This window comes from Petromyzon marinus, chromosome 65, assembly GCF_048934315.1.
Source record: "Petromyzon marinus isolate PM22_M1 ecotype Great Lakes invasive population chromosome 65, UKy_Petmar_22M1.pri1.0, whole genome shotgun sequence".
In the NCBI taxonomy this organism is placed as follows: domain Eukaryota; kingdom Metazoa; phylum Chordata; class Hyperoartia; order Petromyzontiformes; family Petromyzontidae; genus Petromyzon; species Petromyzon marinus.
Window position 1 is genome coordinate 7,217,967 of NC_133731.1, and position 16,766 is coordinate 7,234,732.

The 16,766-nt window shown below is 41.6% G+C and overlaps 1 protein-coding gene across 5 annotated transcripts in view; it reads left to right on the forward strand.

Annotated features, from left to right (window-relative positions):
- The window catches only part of LOC116956433 (uncharacterized), a 70,260-nt gene extending 53,911 nt beyond the window's left edge, over positions 1-16,349 (forward strand). For 2 of the 5 annotated variants that reach the window (XM_076054330.1, XM_032978033.2), the window contains 16 exons: positions 734-855; positions 1,040-1,071; positions 2,481-2,643; positions 3,371-3,405; positions 3,812-3,934; positions 5,614-5,706; positions 6,585-6,713; positions 7,059-7,154; positions 7,638-7,766; positions 8,113-8,208; positions 9,271-9,399; positions 9,742-9,834; positions 10,969-11,100; positions 11,960-11,999; positions 13,820-13,943; positions 14,388-16,349. In XM_076054330.1, the coding sequence (XP_075910445.1) occupies positions 734-855; positions 1,040-1,071; positions 2,481-2,643; positions 3,371-3,405; positions 3,812-3,934; positions 5,614-5,706; positions 6,585-6,713; positions 7,059-7,154; positions 7,638-7,766; positions 8,113-8,208; positions 9,271-9,399; positions 9,742-9,834; positions 10,969-11,100; positions 11,960-11,999; positions 13,820-13,943; positions 14,388-14,664 (1,813 nt within the window). In that variant the 3' untranslated portion in view covers positions 14,665-16,349. The other 3 variants (XM_076054331.1, XM_076054332.1, XM_032978042.2) reach the window with 3 other exon arrangements.
- Positions 16,350-16,766: the final 417 nt, after the last annotated feature.

Here is a 16,766-nt window from a genome sequence, read left to right on the forward strand (position 1 = left end):
CCTGTGAGATCTTCACTCAAAACTGATCTAGAGGAGTTGTACACCCCTAGCTGCCACTGCTATTCAGAATGGCCTGAAATCAAATGTATCATTCCGGATAACTGCTGCAAAGTATGATCTTGAGTTTTGATTATAGTGTGCTGATCTTTAAAGGTGTATTGATTTTTTTTATTCTGCTACTGATACTCCTGCTGTTATGGAGTGACTCATGCAGCCAGCTATCGCTGCAAAGTTTGGTCATACATGTTATGTATATCGTGTATTGTTAAATTTGAATCACAGTTCCTATGATCACTGTTACATTGTTTTTATAGCTTTATTTTGGTGATTTTGAAAACGTTTTAGTTTAGCCATGTTTGTTTGTAGTAGTACAGAGTTAGCCTGATAACTTTAATCTACATTGTCTTATGGTTGTTATTGTTTGACTTGCATCCCACTGGGATTTTTGGACACAGCGTTGAAATACGGTGTTTTTTCTGGAAGACTTTGCTGTTTTTTCCAGGATTTTTCTGTTGCGTGTAGTCACATTAAGATGTTTCTTGTTCATGTTTTTGTTTTGTTGCGGTTGCACCCGAGTCGAGAGCCGCATGGCTCACAGGGTTATACCTAATAAATGAAACTGAAAACTGAAAACCTTGATGCAGACAATACTGTATTAACTATTACTAGCAGTATCATATGAAAGATAAGGGTAGTTTCCTAACTGCTGTATTCTTCAATGAACTATTCGCAGAGACATCCCAGACATCAACATCAGCAACAGAACATATGAGGGATGCTTCTGCCCAGAAGGAGAGTTCCTCTTCACCTCTACAGACCCCTCAATGAATGAGTCTTTTTGCGTATCAGACTGCGGTACGTAGACAGTGCCTCTACCTCAACACGTGACATACGCAGGCTGCTGAATTTCCAGTGTTTAATGTTTAATATATTGTGATTATATGGTGTTAGGATAATTATGGTGATAAGGGTGAGGTAAATGGCAGTGCCATGAGAATTGTAAAAAAATGTTTAATCAACTGCTGAATTTGTATTTCAGGCTGTGCTGGACCCAATGGTGAACGTAAAAAGGTAAAACTTGGGTCACTCGACGCTACACGTGTCACTGAATCTGTATACACAGTTGCCAGTCGAGAGTAATTCAATGAGGGAGTGAGTGGAGTAAATTATGACCTTCTCAAAATGGGCTAAAAAGGCGAAATTTTTGTCTTTGCTCAAAATAAAAACATTCCAAAATTTCCTATTGGAACAGGGAGACATTTTTAAAGTATTTTTTTTTTTACCATAGACTATGAATGATTGCATCTGGAGGTTTTTAAGAGTGCTGAATACAATCTAATTTTGAAATCTGTAACACGAATTTTTTTGTTTTTCAATCTAGGTCACCAGATCCTGTCTAAACCAGATCTGGTTTCGTTCATTCTTTAATTCTGCTGATAACTACTCTGCCCATCACAGTGATCTCTCTGATGAGTTGCTTACTGCTGTCAATAAGGAGAAGCATGCAGTGGCCTAAGTTTGTGTTTAAGGCGTTTACAAATCACCACCAATACTATCTAGGCAAAGGCCTCCCCCATATTCTGCTCTTCCTTGCTTTCCTTGTTTGTTCCTGTCCAGGAGTGGCCTCTGAACGCTCTTAATTTGATCCGACAATCTCTTTCTCTCCAACAAACCCCCATGAATTAAGACTACCTCAAAATTATTGCATCATGTTCCAAAAATAAATACCAAATTTGGAAAAGCTTCCTTCAGTCGTGACACTCCTTACACGTGGAACAACATTGCAGCTGATTTAAAATTGAAAAACATTTATTTTCAGTTTTTAAAGATCTGTTAGATTCACTGGAAGCAGTGGCACAGTCATCTATGTACCGCGCTACGAACCCATGGCTAACATCAGTGGCAAATGATATCAGAACTGGTTCAGGGCATGCCATTTTAACCACCTGATGAAGTATGGGTAAAGAACCCCCATGACTCGTACCAATTGGAGAGGCCTTAATTCATCAGTGGATTGACAAAGCGTCTGTGAAATCTAAAATTGTATTCACTACTCTGATTATAGTGTGTTTGAGCTATACCTCACTTATGTATAACTGTGTTTAAATGTTAAATTGTATTCAATCTCCCTTATGATTTAGTTTGTGTTGCTTTGGTCCTACGTTGCATATATATGCTCCGGTGTTCTCTATTAACAAAGATCTCCCTTGAAAAAGAGACTATTGGTCTCAATGGGTTCTCACGAGCTGTTATATAAAGATCACTTGACATCAAATGTAATTGATAAATAAAAGTGGAGGCTACACCACCGTGGTCAGTTCAGTGTTGTGGTGACATTCGACTCTATTGGTGGCCCTGAGCCTGTGGTGAAAATTCCATATTGCGATGAAAAAGGGGCCATCCTCCTCTCAGAAAGACGACTGTTAAATTGGGACACAGGCGCAACTCACGCTTCCCCTTCCACCTCTCTCCCCCCACAGCTAAACGAAGTGTGGGACAGCGGCTGCAACGTTTGCGAGTGTAACGCCGGGACGCGCTCCGTGGTTTGCAAACCACGTGCGTGCCCGCTCTTGGGGCACAATAATTGCAATGAGTCCGGCTGGGCGATCAGAAACCCCAACGACGCCTGCTGCCCCGAGTGCAGTAAGTGCGTGCGTGCTTGTGTGTGGTGACGTGGCCGAGCGGCAGCGCGTTTGCTGCTTGTTGCAGAGCTTTGTGGTTTGAGCCCTGCGGCTGCCCTGATTAATACTCTGGGTATATTAATCAAAAATACAAACTGTTTGCGTTACAGTGAGCATTAAAGATCTCATGACTATTCGAAAAAGAGTAGGCCATGTGTGCCAATGTCTTGGTCCAAATGTGATAAATTACTGTATTTGGAAATTATTTCATTGGGAAGACGAATAGCAACATTGCCACTTAATGGCACACCAATACACACTTGCAGGCCAGTTCTCCATTCACCTTGTGCCAAGCAGGGACAGCTGCCATTGGGGGTCCCCTGCCGCAAGGCGCCTTGAGATGTACCGCATGAAGGCGCAGTATAAATATTAAATGAAGATACATATACGCGTGCACACACACACGCTTGCGTACGTGTGCGTGCATGCTTGTATGTGTGTGTACTTATCTTTGTACAATGTGCTGCAGATAATTATGTTCACATAAGCATGAAATAAAATCAGTGGAGAGATGCCATAGATAACAGGGTGGATTTTCCGTGGGGGGCTGAAGTCTTCTCTAACCCTGCCAGTATGCCAAGTGGGGAGCAATATTGATCCTGCCTATGCAAGTGTGTGATTTGTTTTAACTTCCTTAAGTAAAATCTGCATCTCATTGTTTAAATTTGTGTTTTATTTGCTTGTTTCAGTGCGCGTGTGCCTTTACAATGGAATAAGATACCCGGTAAGAGTTGCCACTACCTTCATTGACGATCTGCCTGTGTATGACAGTGTGTGTCTTTTGCCGTGCCCGACCTTAATATATCCTTGCGAACAGCACTTGCCCTAACAAGCTATATCGAAGATATTTTTACAGAAAAATAGTCTGATTAAAACTGCGTGTATTTACGAAAAAAGAGTGCGCCGTTAATGGCTGTAGATGCCATGATATCTTTTGAAAGAGTAGGCTATTGTGTGTCAACGTCGTGGTCCAAATTTGCCAAAGTTGAAAAATGATCCAAAAATTACAATGGGGGTTAAACATAGCAAGTACCCCCCCCCCCCCTCCCATGGGCAGACCACAAATTTTGGGAAATTGTTGGTGGCGGTTTCTGGCTGCCTTACAAATATTGTCTGCGGTTTTTCCATAGGTCAGCACCCAAGTGCCTTCGATGGATTGCTCCACTTGTGAGTGCACGAATGAGATCGATGATGCAACAAAGTTTAACAAGATCACGTGCGAGAAGATAATCTGTAATCAGACTTGTCAAACGGTAAGATCAACCGCACACCCGTTTCACTCTGACTGCATGCATCCTCCTGGATTTTCTCCACACTGGAATAAAATAAGAGTAAAGAATTGGCCAAATATCCCCATGAAGGACCAACCCTATTGTAGCCTGACCTTGTTTAAAGGGACGGCATATACGAACTCAGGGTGGGAAATGTCACAGACATTGAGAATATTACATTCTCACAGCAGACTCTCTCAATCCCTATTCTTCTTCACCGGTAGACTCTCTCAATATCTTATCTCTCTGGTTGGGCAGCGCATTGTGTTCATATCCCTCAACTTAAATCTTGGATGGAAGTTATCTCATATCATCATCACCCCACTCTGGGGGTGATAAAATAGGTACAACTATGTGGGTAGTTGGGAAGCCAACAGTGATTGTCCTACTAAATGACTTGGCCCTGCCATAGGAATGTAGAATATGCGCCATTGGCTCAGAGCTGTAAACAATAAATGGTGTCCCACCATGATATGTCATTGGCTTTTTAAACTTATGCAATTTATATAAACACACGTTAACAAAATTACAACTTCTTTGGTTCTTTCGGTAAAGTCACGTAGAATGAGAATAAAATAATAAATTGATAAAATAAAATAACACAATAATATTATTGATAAAATAAAATAACACAATAATATTATTGTGTTATTTTATTTTATCAATTTATTATTTTATTCTCATTCTACGTGACTTTACCGAAAGAACCAAAGAAGATGAATCATTGCAGTCACGAAAGCTTTAAATCGAAAAATTACAACTATACATAAAACATGAATGGCATACAGTACTATGAAGGTATTTTGTTGGAAATGTTATTTATACAGTGGTCATAAAAGTATCATCAATTATAAAGTCATTGTAGTTAGACTGCAGTTTGAACTGCATGGTTGAAATGTTATAAGCAAATTCCTTCTTTGCTTACATTTTATTTATTGTGTTAAAATGCTTGAGCGATATTCAAAATCACAGAATGCCATGGTGGACACGTGGAGGTTAGATGGATGAGACTCAAAGAATATCATCTACACAATACCAAGTGTGTGTATTGTATGTGTTGTTTCAAACTGGGGTGTTAAAAGTTTTGGTGATGAATTCTGTCTTTTAACTGTGTGTATATACATATATGCAAAAATCCCAGTATTTCATCAATAACCATGATCTATCCACTGTTGGATGAAGGCTTCCAAGCCATTGTCATCCCTCAGCCCTGCAATAACACAATCTATCTTGCACACGAGCTGAACTCATTGCTCCATCTCTCTCGTTGACATCCTCTCTGTGGTTAATCTTGATCACCAGTCATCATACCTTCTCTCGACGTGTCCTGGCGAAGCCCAATTATGTTTGTTATGTTGTCTGGATTATATATGCCCTGACCTAAATGTTACTGTTTCTGTCCATGAGTTGTAATTTCAATGCTCATTGGGATTATTCATAGTAATCATTGCCCACTACTCCAAAACGTGGCAGTCTTGAAAGAGAATGTCTTGAGACTGGGTAAACAAGCATAACCATAAATATTAATGTTAATTTTATTTTTCAATATCCATGTTTGTGAGAAACATGTTATAGAAGGTAACAACCCTAATTAAACAAAATTCGCCACGAGGAGAAATCTTGATGCCTTTAATTTTGTTTCTCTGTCCCAAATCCTGCAGGGATATGAGTACGTGGACCAACAGGGGGCGTGCTGTGAGTGCAGGAAGACAAACTGTACCTTTAACATGTCTGGAAGAGTAATCTTGATACAGGTAAAGTGTCTACACGATACTTAGTGCAGACTCGATACTCACCGTGTAATAGCAGTGCCTAAATACCATGTATACATACACACAAACTCGTTAGAGGTGGCTGAGTGACGTAATATAACCGTGGGTTCTCTGACCTAAGTGTTCCCCCTTTCTGTCTGTCAGGATCATTCCAAGCACGCATTTCTCTATGCGTCTTTGCACAATTTTCAGCTGGGATTTATTCAGATTTCGACTATCTGTGATTAAACCAAATAATGAAGAGTAATGATGCCAACACGTTTACTAATTACTGATCGGTAACCCACGTTATATCATGTATGTGTGTATGTATGTAAAGGAGTGTTACATACCGAGTGGAAGTGGTCTGTTCATAAAGATCACCCCTAATGGTGGAAAATGCGAACATCTGCAATTCTACAATATTGTTTTACTTGGTTTGTTATTTTACAAGTGAGCAAGCATGGGCATAGTTAAAGTTGTTAATCATGACGTGATTTGTGTTGATGTAGCCTGGAGAGCCTGTCCAAGACCCTCAAAACAACTGCACCACTCTGCATTGTGCGCACTTTTGGCATCATCAGGTCCAACACCATGTGAGACTAGGCTCTAAGGAAAGCTGTCTCGGGTGTGGACCAATCAATTTCAAGTACAGTGCCAATACATTATCAGAGTTATGTTTTTGTTTGCATTCCGACCGCAGGTATTGTGGTCAATGCAAACATGACTCCTTGTAAAAAAGGTGTCAGTTTTGTTGCCAGATAAAAGGGTAAAAAACGAATTATTCTATGATATTGTTTTACTTGGTTTGTTATTTTCCAAGTGAGCAAGCATGGGCATAGTTAAAGTTGTTAATCATGACGTGATTTGTGTTGATGTAGCCTGGAGAGACTGTGCAAGACCCTCAAAACAACTGCACCACTCTGCATTGTGAATCTACCATTGGAGGGCCAAATGAGAGGACACAAATCGTTCAGTGCCAGTACAAGTTTCCTGAAGATTGCCCACCGGTAACAACACACAGCAGTGCTTCATGGACACCGTGTTAAGAAGTGTGTTGTGGGGAGGTGGCTGGGTGACTCAGAGATCAGAGCAAATGAGCTGACACTGTCATTAAACCAAGTTGATGATCTGAGCCCAGTCACTGCAAAAAAAACATCGTATTGAATTTGGCAATGCACCTCATTTAAGATTTTGTTGTATCTTGTTTGTCAATATCCATGTTTCTGATCAATGTGTCATAGCAGGTTGCATAACTCGTTATCATATAATATAACCATTCAGTTGATACAAAATTAATAACTACGAGTGATCTCCAAGCCCTGACACTTGTTTCTGTGTTCCAAAACCTGCAGGGTTATGAGTACATTCACAGAGAGGGGAAGTGCTGTGGAGAATGTGTGAAGTCAAAGTGTGTCTTTAACATGTCTGGAATAGTCACCGTACTGAAGGTAATGTGTGTACACAGCACTTGGTGCGTACTTGGTATTTATACTGTTATTCCCAGTGTCTATATGCAGTATATATGTGCACAGAGTAGAAATGGCTGTGTGGCTCATTGGGTAAACCAAGTTCTGAGTTTTAGAGTTGAAGTTTTCAGTTCAGTAACTAACGGCTGCACAAAAATAGCACGACATTAAATTCGGTTTTCACTTAATTTGAATTAATTGCAGCTCTTGAGATGTAAAAATATCTGTTTGACTGTATTGCGATGAACATTACTCTCAGTGGCAAATAATCGCTTATGTATTTATGAAACGTGGCACATAACACTATGGGAGTCTTTAGTTCACCCTGTTCACTGCTTGCATGCATTGAAAATTCCATGATAATTTCTAGAACATATATTTTTAATACGTCTTGTTAGTTTTCAAATGAGAAAACATGGGCGTAGTTACTGTTATTAATCATGACATGTGTTTGTGTTGATATAGCCTGGAGAGATTGTGCAAGACCCTCAAAATAACTGCACGACTCTACATTGTGAATCTACCTCTGAAGAGCTAATTGAGAGGACACAAAGTGTTCAGTGCCAGTACAACAAGCGTGACGATTGCCAACTGGTAACAACACACAGCAGCGCTTTAAGGACACCGTGTTAAGAAGTGTGTTGTGGGGAGGTGGCACTGTTGAAAACCTGGGTTCCAAATCCGGGTTTCAGGTGCCTGTCATTAAACCGCGTTGATGGTCTGAGTCCAGTCAACAGTGACTGCAAAAAAAGGCGTATTTAATTTGGCAATGCACCTCAATTAAGCGTTTGTATTTTGTTTGTCAATATCCATGTTTCTGAGCAATATATCATAGGTTACGTAACTCGTTATATAATGTAACCATTCAGTTGATAAAAAAGTAATAACTACGAGTGATCTCCAAGCCCTGACACTTGTTTCTGTGTTCCAAAACCTGCAGGGTTATGAGTACATTCACAGAGAGGGGGAGTGCTGTGGAGAATGTGTGAAGACAAAGTGTGTCTTTAACATGTCTGGAATAGTCACCGTACTGGAGGTAATGTGTCTTCACAGCACCTGGTGCTGACTTGGTATTTATACTGTTATTCCCAGTGTCTAAAGGAGGTATATATACAATAGACTGTCGATTATGCACGCTAATGACGGGGAGGACAGCCTTGGATAATTTAAAATCACGGATAATCCAAAAATATAAATTTTCCGCGGATCTCCATGCCAAAAAAACCGAATATACGATCAACCGATCGATGCACGTGCTCAGTGAAAACATTCCTGCTGCTCCCGCGCAAAAGACTCCGCCCACTAAGTGGGTCCCAGAGCCACACCAATCAAAATCAATCAAACTCCGCCACTGTTGTAAAGATATGCAACTCCTGTGCTGGAGAGGTGATCACATGGATTTCTGATTAACCGGAGCACATATTTGTTCGATTTAAACACGTTACTTGTAATAAATATTTCCAAGAATAACAATGTGTATAACTATTTTTAGATAATTAATTTCGGCTCAAGGGAAAATCCATGAGTTATTAATTCACGTCAAAATTTCAGGTGCGCGGCTAATCCGCCAATCGGATAAACCGCACGCGGATAAAGGAGTCTATTGTATATGCACAAAGTAGAGATGGCTGTGTGGCTCATTGGGTAAATATAACTGTGTGAGTGTACGAGACACTGAGCCACCACCAACTGAAAGGCTGGATTTGAATTCAGGCAGCCACCTTTTATTAAACCAGAATTATAGAGTTGATGTTTTCAGCCCAATAACCAACAGCTGCACAAAAAGATCACGACATTAAATTCGTTTTTTCACTTCATTTGGATTAATCACGGCTCTGAGATGTAAAAATATCGGTTTGACTGTCATGCGATGAACATTACTCTCAGTGGTAAATTATCACTTAGATATTTATGAAACAGGACACGAAACACTTTCTGGGAGTCTTTTGTTCACCCTGTTCACCGGTTGCCTTAATTGAAAATGCCAAGATCATAATTTATAGAACATGTTTTTTTACATAAGTCTTGTTATTTTTCAAGTGAGAAAACATGGGCGTAGTTACTGTTATTGATCTTCACATGTTTTGCGTTTATGCAGCCTGGAAGGACTGCGCAAGACCCTCGAAACAGCTGCCTGACTCTACATTGTGACTCTAGCATTGGAGGGCCAATTGAGAGGACACAAACCGTTCAGTGCCAGTACAACAATCCTAAAGATTGCCAACCGGTAACAACACACAGCAGCGCTTCAAGAACACCGTGTTAAAAAGTGTGTTGTGGGGAGGTGGCTGGGTGACTCAGAGATCAGAGCGATGAGCTGACACTGTCATTAAACCAAGTTGATGGTCTGAGCCCAGTCACTGCAAAAAAAAACATCGTATTGAATTTGGCAATGCACCTCATTTAAGATTTTGTTGTATCTTTGTCAATATCCATGTTTCTGATCAATATGCCATAGCAGGTTGCATAACTCGTTATCATATATTATAACCATTCAGTTGATACAAAATTAATAACTACGAGTGATCTCCAAGCCCTGACACTTGTTTCTGTGTTCCAAAACCTGCAGGGTTATGAGTATCACAGAGAGCGGGAGTGCTGTGGAGAATGTGTGAAGACAAAGTGTGTCTTTAACATGTCTGGAATAGTCACCGTACTGAAGGTAATGTGTGTACACAGCATTCGGGCAAACTTTGCATTTCAACTGTAATTACCAGTGTCTATATGAAAAACATATACACGCGTAGTAGAGTTGGCTGAGTGGCTCAATGAACTAACACAAATGTGTTGAGCATCAGACACACTGAGCCTGGTATTGTCCGGATTTCAACCCCCTGCATTTAAACCAGGTTTTCAAAGTGTAGCAAGTAGATGATGTCAACAAGTTCAGGAACAACGACTTGAAAACACGCCACATTACATCCCCTGTCCCCAACTAACCATGGTCACCCGTCATCAATCCGTTAATCTCATTTCCATCTCCGTGTATTCCACGCGTCATCACCAACACCTCATTTTACACATGTATTCCATCCACTCATCTCGTTTCATCTCGCCAACCATCTTGTACCACAGTTCACTGTACAGCGCCTCGGTTAAGGTGCTCTAGAAATTGCTGATAAGACGACAAGATAATATCTGCTTTCCGCTTCAATTCAGCTCATTTCCAACTCTGACTACACCATTTTTGGGCTTGGGTTTCCACGTGAGGTCTCACCCACGGTGGATGAGAGGCAATTGCAGTGACTTAAGAAAACTGATTTTTTTACAGAGGCATTTCTCAAACAGCCTACTACGAGAGGAGTTTCGAATGAAATGCTTACTACGAGAGGAGTTTCGAATGAAAATGTGTTCGTGTCCCGTGATGTCGATTGCACTCACAATCACAGGAGGTTGTGAGTTCAAAATGTCCGAACCAAGCCGTGTTTTACTGTGGTGGGAAGTCAACAGTGATTATTCCTGCATAATAAAACTGGCCCCCACCATTGGAATGTGAAATTTCCACAATTAGCTTTGGGTCACCGATGGAGATAACCACCACTCAATTTATACATAGATAAAGGTGACTTTTAAAATTATTTAAAGCACTTAAGACGAAGTCATTCAGGGTAAAGAATCGATTTAGTGTTCATGAAATTCAGTTTTTAAACACCGGCCGGGAGTCTTTTGTTCACTTGTTGCCTTTTTAACTTCAAATTTCTAGATCATATTTGTACGCAAGTCTTGTAGTTTTCTAAATGAGCAAACGTGGGCGTAGTTACTGCTATTAATCATGACATGTTTTGTGTTGATGTAGCCTGGAGAGACTGTGCAAGACCCTCAAAACAACTGCACGACTCTGCATTGTGAATCTACCATTGGAGGGCTAAGTGAGAAGACACAAACCGTTGAGTGCTCCCCGAATTTCAACCCTGACGACTGCCTGCCGGTAACAGCACACAGCAGCACTTTAAGGACACCGTGTTAAGAACCGTGCTGTGGGGAGGTGGCCTAGTGGCTCAAGAGGTCAGAGCGATGAGCTGGCACTGCCGAGAACCTGACTTTGAATCCGGCCTTGTGATTAAACCGGCATCTCAAGTGCAGTGAATTGATGGGCTCAGCCCAGTCGTCGATCACCACGCAAAAATATCAACGCGTTAACGTTCTGCAAAATCCTGCTCTGAGAATGAAAAATGTAGCTTGGGCTGCCAATGTGACGAACATGACAGCGAGGTAGCTGGGAAAGTGCTGCCTCCTGCTGTGTGAATCAGAGGTCACTGTTACGTGATCTCCGAGGTTGCTCTGTAATATCCACTTTTATGGGCCGTTCTCGAACACTTAGAGATCAGAGGGCATACTTAGTCTCATAACGTACCTGTGTATTTTAATAAAATCAAGTTCCCTCCACATTTGGGCCAGGATAAGCAGAATATGGAAACTAAGGTTTAGGGTTCCTCCTGATACTTGTCCGAATGGGTTCCTTAAACATGATTAGACTGACACACCAGAATCTGATTGGGTCTGTAAACGAGGATAAAGATTTTTATATATATGCCGCTTAAATGCACCAACATATCAAAGTACATTACATCACAATGATTCCAATCTCCAGAAGACGCAGCACTGGCCTGCAAGTGGACATTAGTTGGTCAGTGGGGGGCGATGTTGCTAATGGTGTCTGGTGGGATATTTGTGCATTTGGTTTATGCCTATTATAACGCATCAATAGAATATATATGTTCGACTGTCAAGTGCTGTTAATAAAAGTGTGCTGAAAATATATGCAATGTGATTTTTTTCTCGTTTAGGGAACGATCAAGCTGGATGAAGCAAATTGCTGTAAAACCTGTAAGTGATCAGAAGTAAATGACTCTTGTAAAAATCAACGAGAGATTATTTTATAATGCGTGTTCTTAATAAACCCACCAATAGAGCAAATGGCTCACAATTGCGATGGTTGCGAGTTCCAATCAACAATGATTGCTCTATGGATACTTGCCCCTGTAACAGGAATGTGGAATCTCCACCACTGCCTCAGGGCTGTACACACGAGATGAGCACCACCCACATTCTCTTTTGAGCAGGAAATCATTTTGACTTTTTGGACTATTGCTCCTCATTGAACCAATTCAATGGGCATTTCACGGTCTCACCCCCCTACGAAGTTTATACAAAAATTGTCATTATTGTGAGTCATATTTCAATTTACCGGTACATGTTATTTCTGAGTATATCATTTGGATGAATTGTAAATCAATTCTTAAACACACAACATAGTGCATTTGTCATACCAGAATTCCGTTTGAGGCATTTGTGAACTGTAATACATCAGATTATCATGGTTGGCTACGTACGGTGCGAAAGAAGTTCAACATACGCACATGCGTTACCCCTGATCAAATCACCCAGAAAGCACCGGGTCTCATCAGATTTCGGAAGCTAAGCAAGATTGAGCCTTGGTAGTACTTGGATAAGTGGCCAGCATGCATAACAGGCGTTATAGATGCACGGCAAGGCTACGTTGCGGGCAGTGCAACGTGATTAGTTGCCACTCCTGAGTTGAGCATTACTCCATAGTTCCATTTCCATTTATTTGGTATAGCCCTGTGAGCCATTCGGCTCTTGAATCGGGTGCAACCGCAACAAACAAAAAACAAAAACATGAACAAGAAAACATCTTAAAGTGATTATGTGACTGTGCAAACAGAAAATCCAGGACAAAAACATCAAAATATTCCTGAAATAGCACCGTACACCAACGCTGTGTGCAAAAATCCCAGTGGGATGCAAGTCAAACAACAACAACCACAAGACAACTAAGATTTAGGCCATCAGTCTAACTCCGTTCTACAATAAACAAAAACATGGCCAAACCAAAAAAAACTTTTGAAATCACCAAAATAAAAGCCATAAATGCAATGTAACAGTGATCATAGGGACTGTGACCGAATTTTTAACAATAAACTACATAAATAAATTATAACACCAAACCCTAGAGCCATATTTTAGGCCACTGAATAGCAGTGGCAGCTAGGGGTGTACAACTCCTCTAGAGCAGTTTTGAGTGAAGATCTCATAGGTAGTGATTCAAGTTGCAGTTTATTGGCAATAGCATTCCAGACCCTGGGGGCATCAATAGCAAAGGCCCTTCCTCCGGTTTTTGTACGGCAATAGGGAATGTGAAGCTGATAAATGAGCGAAGACCTGAGGTCAAATTTGTTCTTTGAAACAGAGAGGAGATCCAGTAAGTAGTCTGCGGATTTTTTTGTAAGTACATCGTGAATAAATAAGATCTGGTGCACAAGCCGTCGAACATTAATAGATGTTAAGTTTGACCCAATGTAGAGATCACAGTGGTGAGTCACGGAGGCTGTGAGTTGTGAAGCAACCTCGGAGACCCTGTCATGTAGTCATTCTCTGCCAGTATCAGAGCCCCAACTCCACACCTCATTCTCCTGCATCTCAACAATGACTATCCTGTTAAGGACCTGGCTCTTGCCTCAGGAATGCGGAAGGGCTTTCACCCACACATAGCAATCAGGGCAAACAGTGCAAATTGCTCATGTTTCACTGTATTATCAACAAAAAATCCCAGTGGTGTTCATATTATATTTTATTGTGCCATATTTCAATAGTTTGATTTGTGTTCATATTTTTTCTGTCCTCAGGTGAACGGCCGCAAGGCAATTGCCGACGGTTCAACTCGTCCAAGTACATCTTCTACGGCGCGTGCAGAAGTGTGGAACCCGTGGAGGTGGTGTCTTGTGAAGGCGCCTGTCCCACCTACTCCATGTACGTTCGGAGTCTCTGTTTGAGCAAATACTGTTGAATATTTATGTTGTAAAGGGATTTGAATGGCAATGGACCGAGTTGAAAACTGTGCGTGTTTTAGTTTGGAAAAGCCTTTTGATGGTGTGTGGGGGAAAAAGATTGGTGATGTGAATGATGGATTGCACTACGCTACAGCTACAATCCCATAGACCCACAGAGACCTATAGACTCCCATAAGAGACCCATAGACTACCATAGAGACCTACACTTTACAAATTGATGCGAGTCATGGACCGCACCTTACTGCAGTCACAGTTATGCTTATTGATAACTCGAGGAGGAGGCAGCCGCAGCTCCCATCCGTAGTTAGAACACGGCTAAGCTGAGTCCGGTATCTTTGTAGCAAGAAGCTATATGTAGCGAACCGTGAAATAACAGTGAGCTCGGTGACTCCGGTGCGTCCAGGTACTCGGAGCAAGCAAACGACATCAACCACACGTGCAAGTGCTGCCGAGACGTGAAGACTCGCCCACGGAGCACAAGCTTCCTCTGCTCCAATGGAACGCGGATCGATACCGCGTACACCTTCATCGAGGAGTGCGGCTGTAAGGCGTTCGCCTGCAATCGCAGCACGCGCAGCATCGCTGACGACTTGACCCTGGTAGGTGACGTGGGCCTCGATTACTCGCACAGGAACCGCCTGGTGCGCAAGAGAGCGCTGAGGGTGCAGGCGAATCCGTGAGTCGGGGCTAGGGAGACGTGAGGGCGGTCGTGAGCGGGTGCAGTAGTGATCGGGGGATTATCAGTTAACCGCGATAGACTGGTGGGGAAGCCTGTGTTCAGATAAGCACAAGGGAGGAATTATAAAATGTTACTTAAAATTAACTAGCAGCGTCGTGTTACATGAAGCTTTTTTTTGTTTTGTTCAGACCATCCTGGCCAGAATGACCCAATGGCTAACATTCATAATGAACAGCCCTTTATGTCAATCCACTGATGAATGAGGGAATTCAAATGCTGTGCGGGTCATGGCAATTACCGCATTTGAAGGTGGGGACACAGGAGTTCAGTACTAAAATTGATTTTGGTGCACTGCCCTCTGCTACCTACCAAGTAACTCCACAGCAGCTGACAACAACAATCTGCCGCTGTGCACGGTGATCATCCAATAATTGTCCAGGCTCAAATTTGCTTAGCTTCCAAGTTCTGACTAGATCAAGGGCATTCCGGATGATATTGTCATAGGCCGAATTGATAATACAAGCGAGGTCATGTAGTGCCTGCCACAACAAGCCAACCCAAGGTATCAATCAACCTTCAGTTTAAAAGGGGATCAATAACCATTTAAAACTATGACTCGCTCGTCGCCCTCAACATCGTCACCAACACCACGTGTTCGCAGTGCACATCACCAGGATGTCGTCGTTTGGCCCGGGCATTGCTTTGCCGTCATCCATGGGGAGGAAACGGTGATGTCATCGAAGTTCAGAGGTTTTATGTCAAAGGGTAGGTGTGATGGGGGATGTCCTCGCATGTCGGATGTGCTGCATGGGCAGATCAGGAAACACCGAGCAAAAGACGTAACGAAGATGGGTGAAAGGGGTCAGGACGAATAATAGGCTAGACACCGGTATTTTAACATCGTCAATTACCAAATAACTACTGCGTATGTGCGGTTCACGTAATTGCAGATAATTGACAGTCTGCTGCATCGGAATAGATTGGAAAAATATCTGGGTGGAAATGTTTAGAGAAGTGCAAGATGTGGTAAAGTGATTATACCACTGGGTTGGACAACCCTACTGAGCTAAGCCATAATTTTAAAAGCACAACAATGACTTCTACAAGGTGAATATAATTAAGTGGAATATTGGGTTTTTTGTCTTACTGTTATGATACTTGCATTAAGCTTATGACACTTGCATCAAATCATGTGTGAGCATTGTTGTAACACATGAAACAAATATGTAAACGGTCCGTTCATATCACATGTAAGCTGTTGGAGCAGACAAAACCATACAATCAATGCAGAATAAAGAAGATTGTAAAAACTTGACGGTTATAAAATGAAATCGTGACCCTGAACAGTGACTGACATTTATGTGGAATGAATTGTTAATTGCCTGAGAGTTTCAGATGGGTACATTGTGTGTGTTGAGTGCTCTTTAAAATCCAAAGTAACCTGTGGGATTGCATAGAAGATAAAGGTATGAGATGCAGGTATGACCTGAACTGCAAGCAGCATGTGGATGTATGTGACACAACTTGCCCGGATTTAATGTATATATTTTTTATTAACTTCCTTTATACACACTGAAAAAAAATCAACAAACCATGTTCACAATTTAAGTGGGGGTTTTCTGTTAAACGGGTTAAAATCTGACTTTTGTATCTCACCAAGACGAATAAACAATATGAGCATCTGAATTTGGTTTCCTAGTTGTTTTGTACCATGCACAACATTTTAAACGTGTGGAACAAAGCGCATTCATGCAAATCAAGAGCTTCATTTTAAATGTTGTTCACGAGCTTCTGATCGTCATGGCAGTACCCCGGGGTACCAAATATTACTAAATGGCCGAGGCAATTAAATACTTTATTTCGGGGACACTATTTTTTCCAAGGGTGTTACTTAACTCCGCGACTGGGGTACCAATCAATCCGAAATCAGTGCCACACTCTGCGATATCGAAACGCCAAACGTTAGCAGAAAAAATCCGTAATCGAAAAATTCAACTTTGAATAGCGCATCGTGTACAGCTCGTCGAGATGAGTCGATTGCCGCATCGCCCACCATCAACAGACTAAAAATTACTGCGTCACGGACATTGTGCGAGAGCCGGG